This window comes from Panthera uncia (genome assembly GCF_023721935.1).
Source record: "Panthera uncia isolate 11264 chromosome C1 unlocalized genomic scaffold, Puncia_PCG_1.0 HiC_scaffold_3, whole genome shotgun sequence".
NCBI lineage: Eukaryota > Metazoa > Chordata > Mammalia > Carnivora > Felidae > Panthera > Panthera uncia.
In genome coordinates, this window is record NW_026057584.1 from 70970473 (window position 1) to 70991338 (window position 20866).

The 20866-nt window shown below is 36.9% G+C and overlaps 1 protein-coding gene across 1 annotated transcript in view; it reads left to right on the forward strand.

Annotated features, from left to right (window-relative positions):
- PLA2R1 (phospholipase A2 receptor 1) overlaps window positions 1–20381 on the forward strand; it is a 120853-nt gene extending 100472 nt beyond the window's left edge. The window contains exons 21-30 of the mRNA XM_049616141.1: window positions 634–751; window positions 1626–1753; window positions 2111–2258; window positions 6848–7086; window positions 9466–9634; window positions 12196–12336; window positions 13072–13188; window positions 14753–14929; window positions 17754–17786; window positions 17902–20381. Of these exons, the coding sequence (XP_049472098.1) occupies window positions 634–751; window positions 1626–1753; window positions 2111–2258; window positions 6848–7086; window positions 9466–9634; window positions 12196–12336; window positions 13072–13188; window positions 14753–14929; window positions 17754–17786; window positions 17902–18116 (1485 nt within the window). The 3' untranslated portion in view covers window positions 18117–20381. The remainder of the gene's footprint in view (window positions 1–633; window positions 752–1625; window positions 1754–2110; window positions 2259–6847; window positions 7087–9465; window positions 9635–12195; window positions 12337–13071; window positions 13189–14752; window positions 14930–17753; window positions 17787–17901) is intronic.
- Window positions 20382–20866: the final 485 nt, after the last annotated feature.

Sequence of the window (20866 nt, forward strand, 5' to 3'; positions counted from 1 at the left end):
AAATCCCATAGCCTTCTTTTTGTGTTCCATTGACAGTGCTGGCCACCGTCCCATCTATTTCTCCTCCCTAGGTTTCTTTGGTCCTGCCCTTGCTTCTTTTCCAACTGGGCTCATTTTTTTTCTTTTCTGGCTCTTCCTCATGGACTTACAAACCACATAGCTAACTCAAGTAATTAGTGAATTTAAGTCCCTGTTGTGGTTTGATTTCCCAGTATTCTCCTCTCACTTAAAGTGAGGAAATGTATTTGTAAATAAAATTGAACTAAGCTATTAATTGCTACCTACAGGATTTTTAAAAATTAAATCTACCACACTACAGGCTGGCTCCTTTTTAAAAGGAATACTGTTTTTCATTGAGCAAAAGACATCGTTCTGATACTTTACAGAACAAAACACATCCTTGTTTCTGTTCCTGCCTGATACAAATGCATGCAAGATATTGACTTACCCTAAAAGCTGGTCTTCTGTTTTACTCTCCTATCTTTGGAGCAGCTCAAAGAAAAAAAAATGAGTCATTCCTGCTCAAGAAAATTATAAAGAATTCTAAAGACTGATCCTCAGTGTCTTTGGAAGGTTTTTAACTCGTTAAGAAAAATATGGAAATGAATGTTTTTTTGGCCTTTTTTTTTAAAGTGCCTTTTGGTGAAAATCCCCAAAGACCCAAGGGATTGGAAGAACTGGACATCAGCTCAAGATTTCTGTGTTGAGGAAGGGGGGACACTGGTCGCCATTGAAAATGAGGTGGAGCAAGGTAGAGTATTCAATATTCAGTCGGGCAAAAATAACCATTTTTATTTCAATATCTATTAAAATGGGGGCACCTGAGTGGCTCAGTTGGTTAAGCGTCCAACTCTTGATTTCAGCTCAGGTCATGATCTCACAGTTTGTAAGATAGAGCCCTGCATCTGGCTCTGTGCTAACAGTGCTTGGGATTCTCTCTCCCCCTGTCTCTCTACCCCTCCCCCACTCACCTTTTCTCTCTCTCTCAAAATAAATAAATAAACTTTAAAAATGTCCCCCCAAAATGCTAACATTTCCAAATCAACATCATATGTATTATATAGCTGATGACACATACATTTTCAGTTTGACCTATAAGGTTTATATCACGACATCTGTAAAAGTTAGTACATTGCATTGCTTATGAACTGATTTTTGAAGACTTTTGTCTCCCCAGTAATAGTGGAAAAAATAGGGCAGATTTATGATCTTTATTGCAAAATGGCTGAAATAATCTGAGGTACACTCTATAATAATTGCATGGTATAATTTTTAGATCCCTTTAGATTTACCTGTACACCTTTATTTGATATTTAGGCAATTGTATACTTCAGTTTAAGTAGAGTTGATAAATCTTCTTTTGTTTAGAAAGGCATTGAATGAACACTGGAAATAGTTTTGTTAATGATACGATGAAATCCCAGGCTTAGCTAGCTAATGTCTATCAATTAAACTGAAACAAAAGTGAAAGAGACTGCATTACCTTAGTAAGAACAAATTCCTACAATTGATTCATAATTAAGTTTTGCTGTCATTTAAATAAAATCATAGCTACAAACAGAATTCGATGATTACCCAAATGGTTTATATGGTATTAAATTTGATAATGTATTTCTATTTTTTAGCTTTCATTACTATGAATCTTTTTGGCCAGACCACTAATGTGTGGATAGGGTTACAAAATGGTAATTATGAAAAATGGCTAAATGGAAAGGCTGTGGCATATTCTAACTGGTCTCCATTTGATATAAATGTAAGTTTTCAGATTTAATTTTTAGAAAAAATTTTAGCAAGAGATCCTATTTAATACTTACTAACTGAAGTGTTCTTTTACTTCCTATACTTTATAGGCATAAATTTTATTAGTCTGTTATTATATTAATTTTTAATAATGTAATTATGTCATTTTCATGTGTTCTATAAATGGAATTACTTATCACAATAATTATTTACTTGTCAGGTTATGAAGTGATCTGTGAACAGGTTTATTAAATGCAAATAAAGGGATAATAGTGCTTGAATTTTTAAATTGTCCTTAATAAAAATTTCAGTGTTATAATAATGTTATATGTTTCCATTTTTTTTGGAAAACATATGTATCTTTTTAAAGATTCCAAGTCATAACATCACTGAAGTTCAAAAACACATTCCTCTCTGTGCCTTGCTGTCGAGTAATCCTAATTTTCATTTCACTGGAAAATGGTATTTTGAAGACTGTGGAAAAGAAGGTCATGGGTTTGTTTGTGAAAAAATGCAGGGTAAGAAATATTTGCTTTTTTATTCCTTTCATCTCTATGACCCACTCTTCTCTTCCATATTTGTTTTACACACTGTATAACTGTCATTTTCATAGCTAACAGTGTCAGGCACTTACTTATTGAGCTTTACATATATTTGCTCATTTAATCTCTACTACCCCAGGATTATGGCCTTTAGTGGGGTTCTAAAGACTACAGAGACCATCTGAGAGATGACCAAGTTTATGCATCCATTTTAGCCCTATTAAGTGGCTTTACTGCTTTCTTCTGAATTTATGTGTGTGTTCAGGGAATAAAAAAGGCTTTAAGAAAATGTTGTAAAATAAAGAAATAAACAAACTAATATTTCCTACTTTCTTGGAAACCTAAAAATGCCCTCTGTGACTAAATATGACATGTAGCATATCTCTAGAGCTAATGATCAGAACCCCCAGTAACTTTTGGTGTGAAATACCAAAGCCATACTATTACACGTATCCAGTGGGATTGATGATCAGGTCAAATGCACTGTAAGTGACCTTGACTAATAAAAATAAAGATAGCAACAACAAAAACAATAGCTCCAACTTGTGCTTTCACCAAGTGCAAGGTTTCCCTGTATGACGCTACTCTAGAAGACCACAGTTTGTGTTTGGAGCTGGGTGCAACTCTGGGCAGCCTATTGTTTATATACTTACTTGGAATATGATTTATACCTCTCAGTGTTGCATGTATGTGAACACTTTAATGCACTGAGTATCTATCCATCCTCAGAATAGCCCAGGGAAGCTATTTCCCAATTCATAGTTATCACTTAAAAATAATAATATTCAGGAATTGAAAGAAGATAATCAATTATAGCAAGGGTATTATGAGAAGAGAAGAGTCTTGTAGGGAAAGAAATAATATCAATACACCATGTATTTGCATACTTATGATATACCTGGCCCTGTGCCTTGGCTTCATAAGCAATAAGGCATAAAAACCTCCCAACAATGCTAGGAAGTAGGTAAAAAAGTGTTATTTTACAGATGAGAAACTTGAGGCTTAGAAAAAATAAGTTACATATTCAAGGTCCCTCAGTTAAATACAATGATTCTATTCTGTGACACTGATGTTGATCTCTTCTTAAAATGGACTGCTCTCTTACCACTTTCTCTCTTTGAAATTTTTTGGGCTAACATTGTATATGGTCTTTTGGACATAGTCTAAAGTAGGGGTGGTTGGGAGCATAGGCACTGGAATTCATACCCCACCTGGGTTCTTTCCCCATCTCTGTAATTAAGTGTCAATGAAGTTTCTTATCTTTTTACAGATGTGATTTCACATCTGTAAAATGGGATAATAACTATCTCACTCTATGCACATACAGAATCTATGCATATATAATGCTTAGCAAGTTACCAGCATATTAACAAATGACAGCTGTTTGTATTATTATTTCCAAAAAATATTATTCAACTACACAAATTTTCTTAGCCTACAATAAATGACCAAATTCTGCTCCACTTCTTTATTTGCCATATAAACAGGTGCTTACATTGGGCTTAGAGCGCAAACTCTCTTAACTGCCTGAAAGAATAAAGATACCGAAATAAAAGGGAGACAGGAACAAAATCAAGACCCCCAACATGGGGCTTGGTTTCCAACAGATCCTTCTTTTTCAGGTCAATGAGTGGCAAAATCATGTTGCTCAAAATCACGTATGTTTTGAAGTTTGATGGAATCAATTACATATGAAGAATTTTATGTGTGTAAAAATACAGATATGTAATATAATGGGGGTAAATAGTAAAATTGGTATTCAGGTCACATATATGAAAATATTTAGTTGCCTTAATTTTACTAGTTATCATTTTTAAATATCTACTATGGTATTATATTGTTTTTTTTTTAAAAAAAATAACATTAGACTTGGTATATAGACTGGCAAGTGGCCAACAGACCTCTAGTAAAGAATAAACAAATGTAAAAGGGTAGTCCATCATAATTTACTTGGTAAATAGGTTAATTTCACTTTTGTTTTACAATATGTGCTATTATTATATTGAGGTAACATTTTCAGGCAAGAGTCAAATTCCCACTTTGCCATTTTTACTTGGCATAAAAAACCAACATTTATTGAGCACCTGCTGTGTTCTGGGTACTACATTCCAAGTACTGTGTTCCAGTAAGTGCTCTGTGTGGTTATCTCTGAATTCTAACCACACCCCTCCAAGGAAAGCTTTACTTATCTCTTAAAGACCAGAAATTTGAGGCTTGGAGAGATTACTTATTTTTCCAAGGTCACTTAGCCATGCATAGTCAGGACTGGGGTTGATTCACAAGTCTTCTGACCTATTCACACCTCACCATGCTCCTTTTCAACCCCAATTGTAATAAAACCAGTAAATAGAAAAATATCCCAGCCACTTTGGATAAGACAGTTCAGAAATTCTTACCTTGTTTTTCTATTTTAGGTTTGCTAAATTTAGCCTATCATAGTATATGATATAGTACAGAACAAAAAGGCAAGTGCACATTTTAAAGAGGAAATATCCTGGATGTAAAACAAGGGGTTGGCTGTCACATGACCTGTCACTCATGAACAAGAAGGCACCAGTCATCATGTCTGGGAAAACCTTGCCTTTTAATTTGTAAATCTTGACTCTGACAGATGACATATTAATAGAAACTATTTATAGAATGTGTGTATTCTGTTTATTAATGTAGTTTTTAAGTTTCTATTTAGAATTTATACATGTAAACATTAAACATGATAGCAACTATCATACAATCTCAAGTTTAATAAAGGGTGGTATTTGATTTAAAAAAGGGGGGCACCTGGGTGGCTCAGTTGGTTAAATGACTGACTTTGGCTAAGGTCATGATCTCACAGTTGGTGGGTTCAAGCCCCTCACTGGGTTCTGTGCTCACAGCTCAAAGTCTGGAGCCTGCTTCATATTCTGTGTCTCCCTCTCCCTCTGCCCCTCACCTGCTCATGCTCTGCCTTTCTGTTTCTCAAAAATAAATAAACATTAAAAAAATTATTTAAAGAAAGGGTGGTATTTGAGAATATGCACTTGTAAACTTATGTTTGCAACACAATATATGACTCCATAATATATGTCAATATTCTCTTAGTAAGTATTAAGTTCTGCCAGAGCAATGTGTGTTGGGCCGGATGTAACTAGTGGAATAAAATCTGTCTGGGGCACCTGGGTGGCTTAGTCAGTTGAGCATCCAACTCTTGATTTCTGCTCAGATTTCTGCCCAGGGTTGTGGGATCAAGCCCGGCTTTGACATCCATGCTCAGTGTGGAACCTGCTTAAGATTCTCTCTCTCTCTCTTTCTCCCTCTGCCTCTCTCCCCCACTCACACTCTCTCTCTCTGTAAAAGAATTCAATTAAGTTAATTAATTAATTAAACTTGATTTTCAAAAAACCTGCCTAAGAAGATCAGTTCCATCAAAAAGTGGTCAGTTTAAAAAGGGACAGTCAAAGGTGCCTGGGTGGCTCAGTTGAGTGTCCGACTCTTGATTTCAGTTCAGGTCATGACCTCATGGTTTGTGGGACTGAGCATCTTGAGCATCGTGTTGGGCTCTGCTGACAGCTGAGAGCTTGCTTGGGATTCTCTGTCTCCCTCTCTTTCTGCCCCTCCCCTATTTGTGTGCTCTCTCTTACATAAAATAAATACATAAAGAAACAAACAAGTAAACAAACTTTAAAAAAAGGGACAGTCAAGTGGTATGCACAATTATTCAGCCATCAAAAAGAATGAAATCTTGAGAGACTCTTAAAAACTGAGAACAAACTGAGGGTTGATGGGGGGTGGGAGGGAGGGAAGGGTAGGTGATGGGTATTGAAGAGGGCATCTTTTGGGATGAGCACTGGGTGTTGTATGGAAACCAATTTGACAATAAATTTCATATATTAAAAAAAAAGGAAAAAAAAGAATGAAATCTTGCCATTTGCAATGACATGGATGGAGCTAGAATGTATTATGCTAAGTGAAATAAGTCAATCAAAGAAAGACAAATACTGTATGATTTCACTCATATGTGGAATTTAAGAAACAGAACAGATGAACATATGGAAGGTGGGGGTAGGGGAACAAGAGGAGAGAGGGAAACAAACCACAAGAGACTCTTAATGATAGAGAACAAACTGAGGGTTGATGGAGTGATGTGGGTGGGAGATGGGCTAGATGGATTAAGGTATTAAGCTATATAAGGTATTAAGGAGGGACCTTGTTATGATGAGCACTGGGTGTTGTATGTAAATGATGAATTACTGAATTCTACTCCAGAAACCAATATTGCGCTCTGTGTTAACTAAATTTAAATTTTAAAAAAAGGAAAAAAAGGGAGTAAAAAATGGGAAATCTTCTAGAAATCTTCTCTATGTATGTATTTTTTTTTTTTAAGAAACTCATGCATTAAACTTCCTAAGTTCTCATTCTTTAGCATCACCTATGCTTTCAGGTATTACCCTCATTTTGAAATAGTTCTGGGAAGGAAAACTGATGTTCATCACAGCATGGATCATTATGACATGGATCCATGCTAAGCTTTGCCTCTCCCTTTCTCAACCGGATGCTAAAAATGATCGTTGTTGTTGTTCTTGTTCTAGATACCTCTGGACACAGTGTAAATACATCTGATATGTATCCAGTCCCCAATACCTTAGAATATGGAAACAGAACTTATAAGATAATTAATGCAAATATGACTTGGTATACAGCAATAAAAACCTGCCTAATGCATGGAGCAGAATTGGCCAGCATTACAGATCAGTATCACCAGTCCTTCCTCACTGTTATCCTCAACCGGTTAGGACATCCCCACTGGATTGGATTGTTCACTGCAGATGTAAGTATCTTAAATCTCTTGGAACATCCCTGCATAACTAAGTTTCACATCTACTTCCTTAGTGGTATGGACACTGAAATTAACACAGAGAAAAAAAATTCCAAGAAATAATAGCAAATGTAACATTTAAGTAATTGGTTCATACAACAACTATGACCAACCTTACGAATAGCTTATGACTACAAATTAAAGGTATACACCTTTTTTAGAACAAACATCCACTTGCCTAATCTATGGAAAATAATGCCCTTCAAAGGTTCTCTGAAAATTTCTGAGTATCTCCAGATACTGCCAGTTCTTGCCTCCAAGAACCTGCATTTGGGCAATCTGCATTTAAGAAATTATCAAGAAAAATGGATCATGCTTCCTGTCTAGAAATGTGGTTATTAATTAATTCAGTACCACCTTGGAATTTAACACGTGGGTTTTCTCTCCCTCTAGGGATGTATTTTGGAGAGTAAGATTTTTTTCTTAGTTTTCTTTTTTTTTTAAATAAAACTATTATACACTTGCAGTAGTAAAAAGTAAAATCTGTTCTGTCTCAACCTCTGGTTCTGTACCCCAGAGATAATCACTGTAAATATTTCTTATGCATCATTTAAAAATTTCCTACACATATTTACATAATGGGTAAATATGTATATTGTTTTTTAAATACAAATGAGGTTATACTACTTGTGCTGTCCTTTAACTTGTTTTTTGTTTAATATGCCTTGTACAGCTTTCCATCTCAGCACATAAAAATCTAACACATTCTTTGCAGCACCACATAAAGATATACCATACCACTCTCCTGTGAATAGAAATTTGGGTTCTTCCCAGTTTTTCACAATTACAAGTAATACACAACAAACAACCCTGTGTAAGTTGGATAAATTCCTAGAAGTTAAATTGCTGAGCACACTTTACATTTTAAGAAATAGTGCCATACTCCAACAGGCACATGAAAAGATGTTCAACGTCGCTCCTTATCAGGGAAATACAAATCAAAACCACACTCAGATATCACCTCACGCCAGTCAGAGTGGCCAAAATGAAGAAATCAGGAGACTATAGATGCTGGAGAGGATGTGGAGAAACAGGAACCCTCTTGCACTGTTGGTGGGAATGCAAATTGGTGCAGCCGCTCTGGAAAGCAGTGTGGAGGTTCCTCAGAAAATTAAAAATAGACCTACCCTATGACCCAGCAATAGCACTGCTAGGAATTTATCCAAGGGATACAGGAGTACTGATGCATAGGGGCACCTGTACCCCAATGTTTATAGCGGCACTCTCAACAATAGCCAAATTATGGAAAGAGCCTAAATGTCCATCAACTGATGAATGGATAAAGAAATTGTGGTTTATATACACAATGGAATACTATGTGGCAATGAGAAAAAATGAAATATGGCCTTTTGTAGCAACGTGGATGGAACTGGAGAGTGTGATGCTGAGTGAAATAAGCCATACAGAGAAAGACAGATACCATATGGTTTCACTCTTATGTGGATCCTGAGAAACATAACAGAAACCCATGGGGGAGGGGAAGGAAAAAAAAAAAAAAAAAGAGGTTAGAGTGGGAGAGAGCCAAAGCATAAGAGACTGTTAAAAACTGAGAACAAATTGAGGGTTGATGGGGGGTGGGAGGGAGGGCAGGGTGGGTGATGGGTATTGAGGAGGGCACCTTTTGGGATGAGCACTGGGTGTTGTATGGAAACCAATTTGACAGTAAATTTCATATATTAAAAAATAAAAAATTAAAAAAAAAAAAAAAAAAAGAAATAGTGCCATACTGCCTGCCAAAAGTTTACACTAATTTACATGCAAACAACTATGATAACAGGTAGCTTTTCATATCCTTGTCAATACTGGACATCGTCAAAATTTTAATCCTTGTCATTGGGATAGGTGAGAGAATGTGTCTTATGGTTGTTTATTATACTTGTGCATTACAGAATGATTTAACTTCACGTAGTCAATTTTGCATTATGGCCTCTGGATTTTGTATCAGACTTGAAAAGATATTCCCCGCACCAAGAGTATAAAATATTTAGCCAAGTTTTCTCTAGCACTTTTATGTTTGCAATTCATATGTATGAATCTTTGACCAATCTGAAATTGGTTTTGGTGTAAAGAACAAGATATTAATCCAACTTTATTCTGATTGCTTACTTGGAAATTATGGTGGTAGGGAGCAAAGGATTACCCAAAACTAAAAACGATACTGTTGTGACAGCTATTTCTTTTTGTCAGGCCACATTCACAAGCTATCCTAGACCCCCTGAAATATAAGTCTAGTTGTGGAAATACAAATCACTGCGTGAACTAAGGGCTGCTCAAATAGCACTGGGTGATGCAGTGCTAGCAAAGAAATTATGGCTTCATTTCCCTCCACAGAATGGTCTTAATTTTGACTGGTCAGATGGCACCAAATCCTCCTTCACTTTTTGGAAAGATGATGAGTCATCCATCTTGGGTGACTGTGTTTTTGCTGACACCAGTGGACGCTGGAGTAGCACAGCCTGTGAGTCATTTCTGCAAGGAGCAATTTGTCATGTACCTACTGGTAGGTTCAATTCTATTCAACTCAACAAATATGTACTGGCACCTACTGCGTGTAAGGCACTGTGCTAAGCAGGAGCTTTGAGTAAGAGTAAGAAGTGTCTGCCCTCAAGAAGCCTCTGGTCTGGTGGGTGATGTTCAGACAAATAACTGTTATACCAAGCAGAACTACCAAATGATGGAAAAGAGGTAGTAAGTGTTGTGGGGTTAGCAAGAAAAAAGAACATAACACATCCACTTGAGGACAAGTAGAAAGACTTCTTGAAGGACATAACTGTGTGACTGGCCTTGAAGAATAGGTAGGATGTAGTGAGAAAATGATTGGACATGGAGAGGCAGTCTGAACAGAAAAGCTTGGACAGGGGCATCTGGGTGGCTTAGTCAGTTAAGCATCTGACTTCGGCTCAGGTCACCACCTGACCACCTGGTTCGTGAGTTAGAGCCCCGCGTTGGGCTCTGTGCTGACAGTTCAGAGCATGGAGCCTTCTTCGGATTCTGGGTCTCCTTCTCTCTCTGCCCCTCCCGCACTCACTCTGTGTGTGTGTGTGTGTGTGTGTGTGTGTGTGTGTGTGTCTCAAAAATAAGTAAATGTTAAAAAAGAAAAGCTTGGACAAAGACATGGAAGGAAGAAAGTTGTAAAGCAAAGCTAGTGTTGAAATTTGCCTTCATGGCAGTGTACCAGTAAGGAGAGGTGGGAAATCAGGCTAGAAACCTGCATTAAGAGCATGTGTGACCTTGAAGGCCAGACTGCAAATTCATGTTTAAGTCAAAGACTAATAAAATTCTAGAGATGATGACGATGATGATAGTAATAATATTTATATTATATGATAACAATGATAATAATACCTCATTACTCTTAAAGCTCACCTGGCTCTCCCAGTTGAGCCAGGTGAACTTTATTTTAAAAAGAAAACAAACTCAGAGCATGAAATAGCTTACTGAAGATCTCACAGATGTCCACCAATAGGACCAGGAGGAGAAGCCAAGCTTCCTTGCTCTTTGATGTGATGTTCATCCCATTACACCAAGTCCCCCTTCCCTTGATTGCTACGTAGAGTTCTTTAACACCAGCTGGTGTCTTTTAAAATCTCTCATTTAGAGGGGCGCCTGGGTGGCTCAGTCGGTTAAGCGTCCGACTTCAGCTCAGGTCACGATCTCACGTTCCGTGAGTTCGAGCCCCGCGTCGGGCTCTGGGCTGATGGCTCAGAGCCTGGAGCCTGCTTCCAATTCTGTGTCTCCCTCTCTCTCTGCCCCTCCCCCGTTCATGCTCTCTCTCTGTCCCAAAAATAAATAAACGTTAAAAAAATAAAATAAAATAAAATAAAATCTCTCATTTAGTAAAAGTGCACATATTTGCTTACATTCTGGATACTATAAGTTAAACAGCATACACACTATGTAACTTCGGATCAAAATAATTCAGGATAGTAATGTAAATAATCGCCACATACACTGGAAAAGCTAATTCTGCTACTAAAACACCATAAAAATTATTCTTCCCTTTTCAATAGCACTGCATTTATTGAGTGCTTAAGAAGTGTCAGGCACTAGCTCATTTAAACTCCTCACACAGCAGTACCTGACTAGGTCATTTGGTAGAGCATGTGACTTTAGATCTCAGGGTCATGAGTTTGAGTCCCTTGTTGGGTGTAGAGATTACTTAGAAGGGAAAAATAAAAACAAATAAATAAACTTCTCATGTAAAAAAGATGTTGTTTAACTCTCTTTTATAACTTTTTAAAAAATGTTTATTTTGAGAGAGAGAAAGAAAGCACAAGTAAGGGAGGGGAAGAGGGGGGTGCGCAGAGAGAGAAAATCTGAAGCAGGCTCTACCTCAACAGTGGAGCCCAGTGCAGAACTTGATCTCACAACTGTAAGATCATGACCTGAGCTGAAATCAAGAGTCGGACACTTAACCAACTGAGCCACCCAGGTGTCCTGTTGGCTCTCTTTTTATTGATAAAGACACCAAAGTATGAATATGATAGGTAACATGCCCATAGCCATACACCTAGGATCTCATCATGGATGTGACCTCTAAAGCAAAGTCTACCTGATATTTCCCTTAGTTATGTGTTATGTTTTGCTATGCTATGTTACTTTACCAAATGCATTATTTTCTCTCACAGGTTGATTGGCAGGTAAGGATTTGCTAAATCTGTAATATTCAGCACTGCATAGAACACATTTTGTACATTTGGAAGTGCTTTTTGCCAACTTCATTCATTTCTATGAATCACATCCCCCAGTTTTTCCAACCTTTAGGATACCAATTATAAACATGAAAGACAGCCACCCTCACCCATGCAGCACCCAAACTAAGCCTAAGAAGCTATGCATGAATATACCCTGTTATGTGTAGGTAAAGATTATTTCTGCCAGAAATGCTACAAACCAGATTTGGTTTTCTGATCATTTATATTAAACCCACTCTTTCAGAGTATTATCATGAAAATCTCATTACACTATTTATCTTAGTTTGTCATAGAATTTAATGCAATGTTTATCCCAATAAATGAACCCAGTCACCACCCTAAAATCATAACTGATTTTTGTTCACAGAAACAAAACCATTTGGACACCCAGAGTTGTGCTCAGAAACATCTATTCCCTGGATAAAATTCAAAAGTAATTGCTACAGTTTTTCTACAGTCCTAGACAGTACGAGTTTTGAGGCTGCTCATGAATTTTGCAAAAAGGAAGGTAATTCTTTTGTGATGGTAAAATGCTTTCAATGCATTCCTTCTTGACGTTTCAGTAAACAATGTGGTTTTCTTCATTTGTCTGATTATTTAGTGACTTTAGGAGCAACAACAAAAAAAAGTAAATACTTTTGAATTGCTTGTTTGGGGATGGACTATCTATGAAATTCAGTGTCCGGTATAGAATGTGAAAACCTAATATGATATCTCAGAATACTACACTTTCACAGAAAATGTTCCTTTTGAATGCACCTGATTTATAAACTTTTAATGTTCTCTAAAATTAATATTCTATCCTTTAGCTTCTTAAGTACATGCTTGTCTCTTTTAATAAATGTAGTATAATTTTTAAATTTTTAATCAAAAATCACTTATTCACAATAGAAATGTTTGCTCTGCAAAGACTGAGTTTTACAAATTATTGTAGGGGCGCCTGGGTGGCTCAGTCGGTTGAGCGGCCGACTTCAGCTCAGGTCATGATCTCACGGCCCGTGAGTTCGAGCCCTGCGTCAGGCTCTGTGCTGACCACTCAGAGCCTGGAGCCTGTTTCAGATTCTGTGTCTCTCTCTCTCTGACCCTCCCCCATTCATGTTCTGTCTCTCTCTGTCTCAAAAATAAATAAACGTTAAAAAAAAAATTAAAAAAAAAAACAAATTATTGTAAAGGAGACATTTTTAAAATTGAATTTACCCGTAAACACAAATACTTGTTTATTTATTGTTTGTGTCTTTTATAGGATCTAATCTTTTAACAATCAAGGATGAGACTGAAAATTCATTTCTCCTAGAAGAGCTTTTTGCTTTTGGTTCTTCTGTCCAGATGGTTTGGTTGAATGCTCACTTTGATGGTGACAGTAAGTGATTTGGGTAAAGAGGAGACAGGATAAATAAATACATGGTGGCCAAGGCTAATGAAAATGACATCTACAAACGAGAAGGCTCTCCTTAGATATATTTGCAGTGAAAAAATAGCAGTAATCCGAAAGCCACTTCCTCCAAAGGCAATATTGCTAACCCTTTTCTATACACTTGTGTCCTTTGAAATAATCCCAGAATACCAAACATAAAAACAAGCAAACAAGTTTATCTTATACTTACCCTCACATCATGAAGGTTCTTGGAGAGAAATTTGTGTTCACAGACTTAGTCATAGACAACAAAACCCTATTTATTTGAAAATAGCCCAGATTCCTCGATGTTATAAAAGCACAACAGAGTTATAGAAACGTTTCAGTGATGAATTGTGCTTTTAGAATTATTTGCTTCTCATAAAAACCAGGGTCTGTGATCAAATGAGAACGTGGTATTCTTTTCTCTATGTAATTGGTGGTTATTGAAAGTACTTATAAAGAAAAATATTTTAATTGGTACGGAGAACTTCTTACAGTGGTGCCCCAAGGTGGAGGGTGGGTTCACTCTGACAAGGAGGAGTGTTTCAATCACAGACATTGTTTAGAATTTCTAGCCCATTGTGGTAATAAAAAGCTGACCAACTTTTAGGTACTTTTATTGTTGGTTTTAAATCCTTTTCAGACAATGCATCTCCTCTTAATGCTTACACCTGGAGGACTCTACCACTGTTCCCACCCCCTCAGTCCCCACTGGCTTGCTTCTTAAAGAAATTCATTGTAAAATTATTTTAGAAAGAGAGTCATTATGCAATGATATAGATGGTAGGACTTCAAATGATGTCTTTAAATTGATTACAATTATAGGGAATATTTCAAAATTCAAACTATTACGTTAAAAAAAAGATGATATTTGGGGCACCTGGGTGGCTCAGTTGGTTGGGCATCTGACTTTGGCTCAGGTCATGATCTCACAGTTCGTGGCTTCGGGCCCTGCATCAGCACAGAGCCTGGAGCCTGCTTCACATTCTGGTCTCCCTTTCTCTCTCTGCCCCTTCCCTGCTTGTGCTCTCTCTCTGTCTCTCTGTCTCTCTCTCTCAAAAATAAATCAACATTAAAAAAATTTTTTTAAGATGCTATTCTAAATGAACTAAATTAGAACAATGTATCTAAAATAAATAGAGCTGTTCACAAAGCAACTTTACTAATACCTACCTTTTGATAATGACTTCATGACTGTACCTACTGAGTCGAATGTATCAGATAAAGAGACAGTCTCATTAAATTTAGGAGCTGCTTTTTTCAGAAAGAGAGAGAGAGAGAGAGAGAGAGAGAGAGAGAGAGAGAGAGAGCACGTGCGCACAAGCAGGCTCCACACCCAGTGCAGAGCCCAATGCAGGGCTCGATCTCACAACTGTGAGATCATGACCTCCACTGAAATCAAGAGTTGGATGCTTAACCACCTGAGCCACCCAGATGCCCCAAGAACTGCTTTTTGTGGTTCATTCCAGTCTTAGTATATTTGATAATCATACATATAAGTCATAGTAAGTCAACAATTTTTCTACAGATGAAACCATAAAGTGGTTTGATGGAACTCCCACAGACCAGTCGAACTGGGGCATTCGGAAGCCAGAGGCGGACCATGTCAAACCCCATCTGTGTATTGCCCTGAGGATCCCCGAAGGAGTGTGGCAGTCATCTCCATGTCAAGAAAAAAAAGGATTTATATGCAAAATGGAAGCAGGTGGGTAAAGTCAGAGGATAATTCTTCATTTTGATTCTACCCTGACTAATGTTGACCCACCTCTTTAGCATTTCAAGCGTTGAAAATGCAAGTATTCGGGGAATATTCAGATTCTGACATTATCATCTTGTTCTACATCAAACAAGTCAGAGGACATTTCAGCTCCTTCTTTCTCTGATATCAACAAAAAAATCATTATAAAGACTATGACTTTCCTGTGTCATCCTCCTTGTTCAACTAATGTGCAAAAAGCAGTTTAACCTCAAACAAATGGAACTAGAAATGTTAAAAGCAACTGCTACTGGTACTGCTAGTACCATTCTGGCAACTGCTACTCAGAAATGTTAAGATTCATCTTTGGTCCCAGGAAATATGATCAAGGCCTAGGTATTCTTGTTGTGGACTAATGGATGTGATTCTCTGTTGCTAGCCATAATATGTTATAAAAGTCATATTTTAACTTCATTGCGAGCTACATAGTTTGTGGTGATAAAAAGAAATAATCATTTTAGAAATCTAAGCCAGAAAATTCTAGTCAGTTGCCAATAATACAGAGATTTCTAAGATAGGATGTTAACAATGAACATTAACAGTGGAAAGGTGTTTTTAATAATAATCACAACATTTCTAGATGCCAGTGTTGCAGAGAAGGAGGAACCTGCTGATGAAGATTTCACAGAGGAGATAAGGTTTTGGAATCCCAAAAGATGAAGAGGATAGAGGAGGGAAGGCATATTAGACAAAAGTCCCAGCATGACTAAAGCCAGTGATTGAGAATGAGCTCAGATTGGAGCAAAGGGCTCATATTAGGTGGTGATGAGAATAAAACTGGACAGTAATGTAGGATCCATTCACAGAGAGTATCAGTTTAGAGAGCTGAACTTCATGGTGAACCTGACAGGGAAGCCCTATGTGCTCTGTAGGCACTTGCAGTGGAATCACACTCATATGGATATAAAGGGAGGCAGTTGTGATTTGAGTGACAGAACAAGGAACATGAGGAAGAATAGAAATAGGAAAAGAGAATCATCAGGATTTGGTGATCTGATTAGAGACTGGGTGGGAATGAAGGAGAAAAAACTGGAAGATGTCGGCACCAACATTCAAGCCCTAATAGTGTGGAAAACAGGACTGAGCCTAATAAGTAGTATGCCCAAGTGATCAATAGCATTTAAGTATCAAAAACAAATCAGAAACACCTTGCGTCTATACAAGACTTTAAAGCTTCCTGTAATATATAGGATACCTCTTTCGTCCCTCATAGAATTTTTTTTTAATTTTTTTTAATGTTTATTTTTGAGACAGAGGGAGACAGAGCATGAGTGGGGGAGGGGCAGAGAGAGAGGGAGACACAGAATCTGAAGCAGGCTCCAGGCTCTGAGCTGTCAGCACACAGCCTGATGCGGGGCTCGAACCCACGAACCGTGAGATCATGACCTGAGCCGAAGTTGGACGCTCAACCAACTGAGCCACCCAGGCGCCCCCCTCATAGCAATTTTTAAAGCAGTGAAGCAGATACAATATTCCCATTTTACAGATGAGAAATGTACTTGATCAAACTGAAGCCCACAGTCCAAGTTTTTTGACTCTACATGGTCCTTCCATATCTGCCTACTGCATGCATCTTGAGAATAAATATTCTTTTAACAGCTTCTCTTTAAAAAGTATCTTCACATGGGACACCTGGGTGGCTCAGTTGGTTAAGCGTCTTGATTTTGGTTCAGCTCATGATCTCACCGTTAGTGAATTAGAGTCCCAAGTTGGGCTCTGTGCTGACAGCTCAGAGCCTGGAGCCTGCTTTGGATTCTGTGTCTTCCTCTCTCTGCCCCTCCCCTGCTCACGCACGTGCCCACTCTTTCTCAAAAATAAACCAACATTAAAAGCTAAAAATAAAAAAATAATAACTCTAAAGTTTCTTCACACACATATAACATATGTTTTTAATAGTATGATGAAAAATTATATAGTATTATTTTTAAATTGCAAAACAGGTTTTGTTAATGTGGTTTTGCTGTTGGTGACAATGTTAATGTTTTAAGTGTATAAGAATGAATGGGCCTAAGGACTGCACCAAGGCACTTTCTCCACTCACAAATCATTTACTGATCTTTCTCTGGGTCATTCAGAAATGGAGAATCATCCATTTCTCTGGATCTTTACCTAGAGGAAAAATAGCAGTGTTCAAACTTTGAGACAGAGTCTACTTGAAAGAGATACATTTTTACTGTAGAAAGTCGTCAAATGGGAACCCTCCAACTTTTTGAGTGGAAGAGCTATTTTTTATTCATTTTTCAAGATTCTTAAGATTGCAAAGGTGAGAAAGTGCTGAGTTTAGAATCCTTCCCTGGAGGTAAAGAGATTATCATTGCTGGACAAACTCCATCTCATAGCTTAACAAAACTGAGTTCCTTGCAGGCAGGGACTATATTTTATTCATATTTTTATTGTAGCGTAGTGCTGAGACTAGATGGAAAATTTTCAGCTTAAAAAAAAGAGCAGTGTATGTGTTTGTGAGCAATAATAATGATTATAATAAATCATGGGTCAGCAAAATTTTCTTGTAAAGGGCCAGACAATAAATAGTTTAGGCTTTGGGGGCCATATAGTCTCTGTCACGCTGCCACTGTAGCATGAAAGCCGCCACAGACAATACATAAATGGATGAGTGTGACTGAGTTCCAATAAAACATTATTTATAAAAACAGGCACCAGATCTGATCCATGAGCCATAATTTGTTGAACTCTGCTACAAATAATAACATAATTTTGCTGAATTAAAAGAAAATTTTAATCTCAGGTGGGTTTTTTTTGTATTTGTTTTTAGATATTCACACAATAAAGGAGCACTCAAGAAAAGGTAGGTTTGAACATTTTGATGTCTCTTAGAAATAATAAAACAGAAAGTAACTGTGTGGCAGTATCTATCTTAATTCATTGTCATTGAACCCTTCCTTTGTTTCATCTTCTTTCAGGACCAAGTCACAGCATTGTACCTCTTGCGGTAGCACTGACACTGATAGTAATTCTGGCAATTTCTGCACTTTCCTTCTGTATATACAAGCACAACAGAGGTATCTTCAGGAGACTTGCAGGGTTTGGGAATCCTTACTATCCTACAACCAACTTTAGTACAGTACATTTGGAAGAAAACATTCTCATTTCTGATCTTGAGAAGAATGACCAATAACAATGAGTCCAGAAAATGCCACAGCCATGAGGATAATAAGAAGACTATAAGGGGAGTCTCCCCTCATTTTCCTTACAGACCAGATGCCACTATAATGTAAATTGTGTCACTATTTAATTACTCTTAAAGTGATTACTGGTTTTGAACTGTAACCAAATCAGATGTGTCTTGATTTACTCATTTCCCCAAACTGTGATCTATTCTTAAAAAGGGGAAGTTATACAATGGCTACTATTCAGAAAACAAGAACTATTAAAAATAACTCCCTCTTCAAGACTCTCAAACCAATGTGAATGGCTTACTGAAACTTTAAAAGAATTTTTAGCCTAATCTAGCATCTATTCAGACATTTACCCATACTCATTCCATTAAAAGAGAGAGAGGGGAAGTAAAACAAATTTCAAAACTCTAGACCTTATACAAGACAAAAAGTTAAAGGCTTCTGAGAGGTTTTCTTGTTGGTTTTTTAATTCAATCATTTTAACACAGGATTTAGAAAACTAATTTCTAAGCTTAAAACTCACACATTCTGGTCTCTAAACTAATATTTACAGTGATATTTGTTTTTATTAATTCTGAGTTCTCAAACTAAAAAAGAAAAATTACCTGTCTTTAAATAGGAAAGACCTTGGTTAGCAGCACACTTTCATAAGCAACCATATAATGTGGCTTAAAATCTTCAATTACTGAATGATGACTACATTTGATGTTTAAATATATAGATAAACTTAAAGGAATTTATCAAAATCTTACTATTGTTAAAACTCATGGTTTTTATTAAAAACTAAATGTTAAAATAATATATAACTCTCTTAACAATTGAAAGATATAAAATATAATTTGATTTTAAAGGGGAAAAAATGAAGATCTGAATTACAGTCCCATTAGAACCACAATATAGGATATATTGAGAAGTACTAAATAAATTACTCTCCAATCATAATCTAGATACCTTTGTTATATAAATGAGTTTATTTGGGGTATTCTATTTAGTAAATTATGGTTCTTAAGAACCATCTCTGTGTTGGACTAGTTAGTGCAGTTGATAAATTATGGTTAATAGCATAACACTGTAAATTAAATATCATAGATTTGACTTTCCTACATGAATTTATGATATGGGAAAGTGCTTTCATAATCAACATTTAAAAGTTTACTGAGTACATAAATGTTTATTGCATTCCTACTAAGAACCAAGTACCATTCTAGAAACTAGACATATTGTGGTGAGCAAATTAATGAGAACTCTTGTTTTTATGTCACTTATTTTCTGAGAAAAAAGTGAGAGCAAGCCAGTAAAGAAATGCATAAGTACAAAATTCCAGGTGGTTATGAAAATTAAGTAAGGTCTTGTGATAGAGAGGAACTGGGGGAATCTCAGGGCCTCCCCTGAAGGTGCATTTTAATTATAACATCCAGTTGCCTTGAAACTAACTAGTAGCCACTAGTCATGAGGTGGAGCTCCAGGAGAAAGTGTGAGTGAATTGCTAAGTGAAAAACCATCATCATTAGAAATGTAATTTAACGAGCATACCCTAAGAAAGGAGTCCTTGTGGCCTGAAACAATTAATACAGCTTCCAAAAGCAGCTCTTTGTTACCGCTGTGTAACTTACACATTAGGACAATCTACTTCCATAATTTTTGTAAGTTTTAAGACTTCATTTTTTAAAGGATATTATATTGTGTGGCAGTTGAATATTTATCACTCATAAGAATAATTGGCTTGAACTAACCAGGTGGTATAAAAGCCCGATTTAACAATCTGTCAAATGAAATTAAAGTTCTGTTCTTTTCAGTGGGATTGGTAAAAACTGCTAATCAATTATCCTTCTAGTTGAGTTATATTGAAGTGGAATAGTCACACGTAACAATTTGACAAAGTATGTCATTAATAAAGTGCTTTTGCAGAAAGAGACCATACTTCTTGTCAATGCTCTGTACTTTGCTATTTAGTACTGAACTGCATCTCTGGGGAATCTGTCCCCATGGACAAGATCATGCAGTCCTTCCCATTACTGAAATAGAAAGTATTGAAATATTATGTTTTATTTATATATGTGCACTTAAAAAAAGTTTTTCCACATCTATTTTTAATCTGCACTAGATTTCATAGCTATGGCATGAAAAGCAAAGAAGCATTAGGGTCATAAACTCATTCACACATAATTAATGTGCCCCCCTCCAAAAAAATCAATTGTTATCCATGACTCTGGGTAATGGAAATCTTAGATTTTACAATTAAACATATCTTACACTTTTCCAATTCCAACAGTCTTGAGTTTAAATGCTTCTTCAATTGAAAGTTCCACTTCTTACCAGGGGTGGGTTAGATGGGGTCTTAGATAAACAATATTTTGGAGTTTCCTTTTCCTCCTCAAAATGGTGATGGATATATGAGAATTTGTGTCATTGTAGTACTTGGGGAAGAAAGTGATAACTTACTGTAAATGTGTGTTATCTCTGTCCACTGAGGGTAGTTGTCTGGCCCCATTCCTGGGAACAATGCAGGCATCAGCTATGAAGTCTGTAGTTGGCGCAACCTGCCCTCTATTCTCTTAGATTTGGCTCCATCCTGGCTCACTCCAGCACCGTCTTGTCCCTGGAGTACCGGCTGTGACTCCCATTCAATTCTCTACCTGAACACTGCTGTTATACAAGGCCACTTCACATCTACAGTAGTGAGACGTATATAGCACCATCAGTTACTCTATTAGGGGAGGCTAAATGCTCTAGCAAACAATCCCAAAAC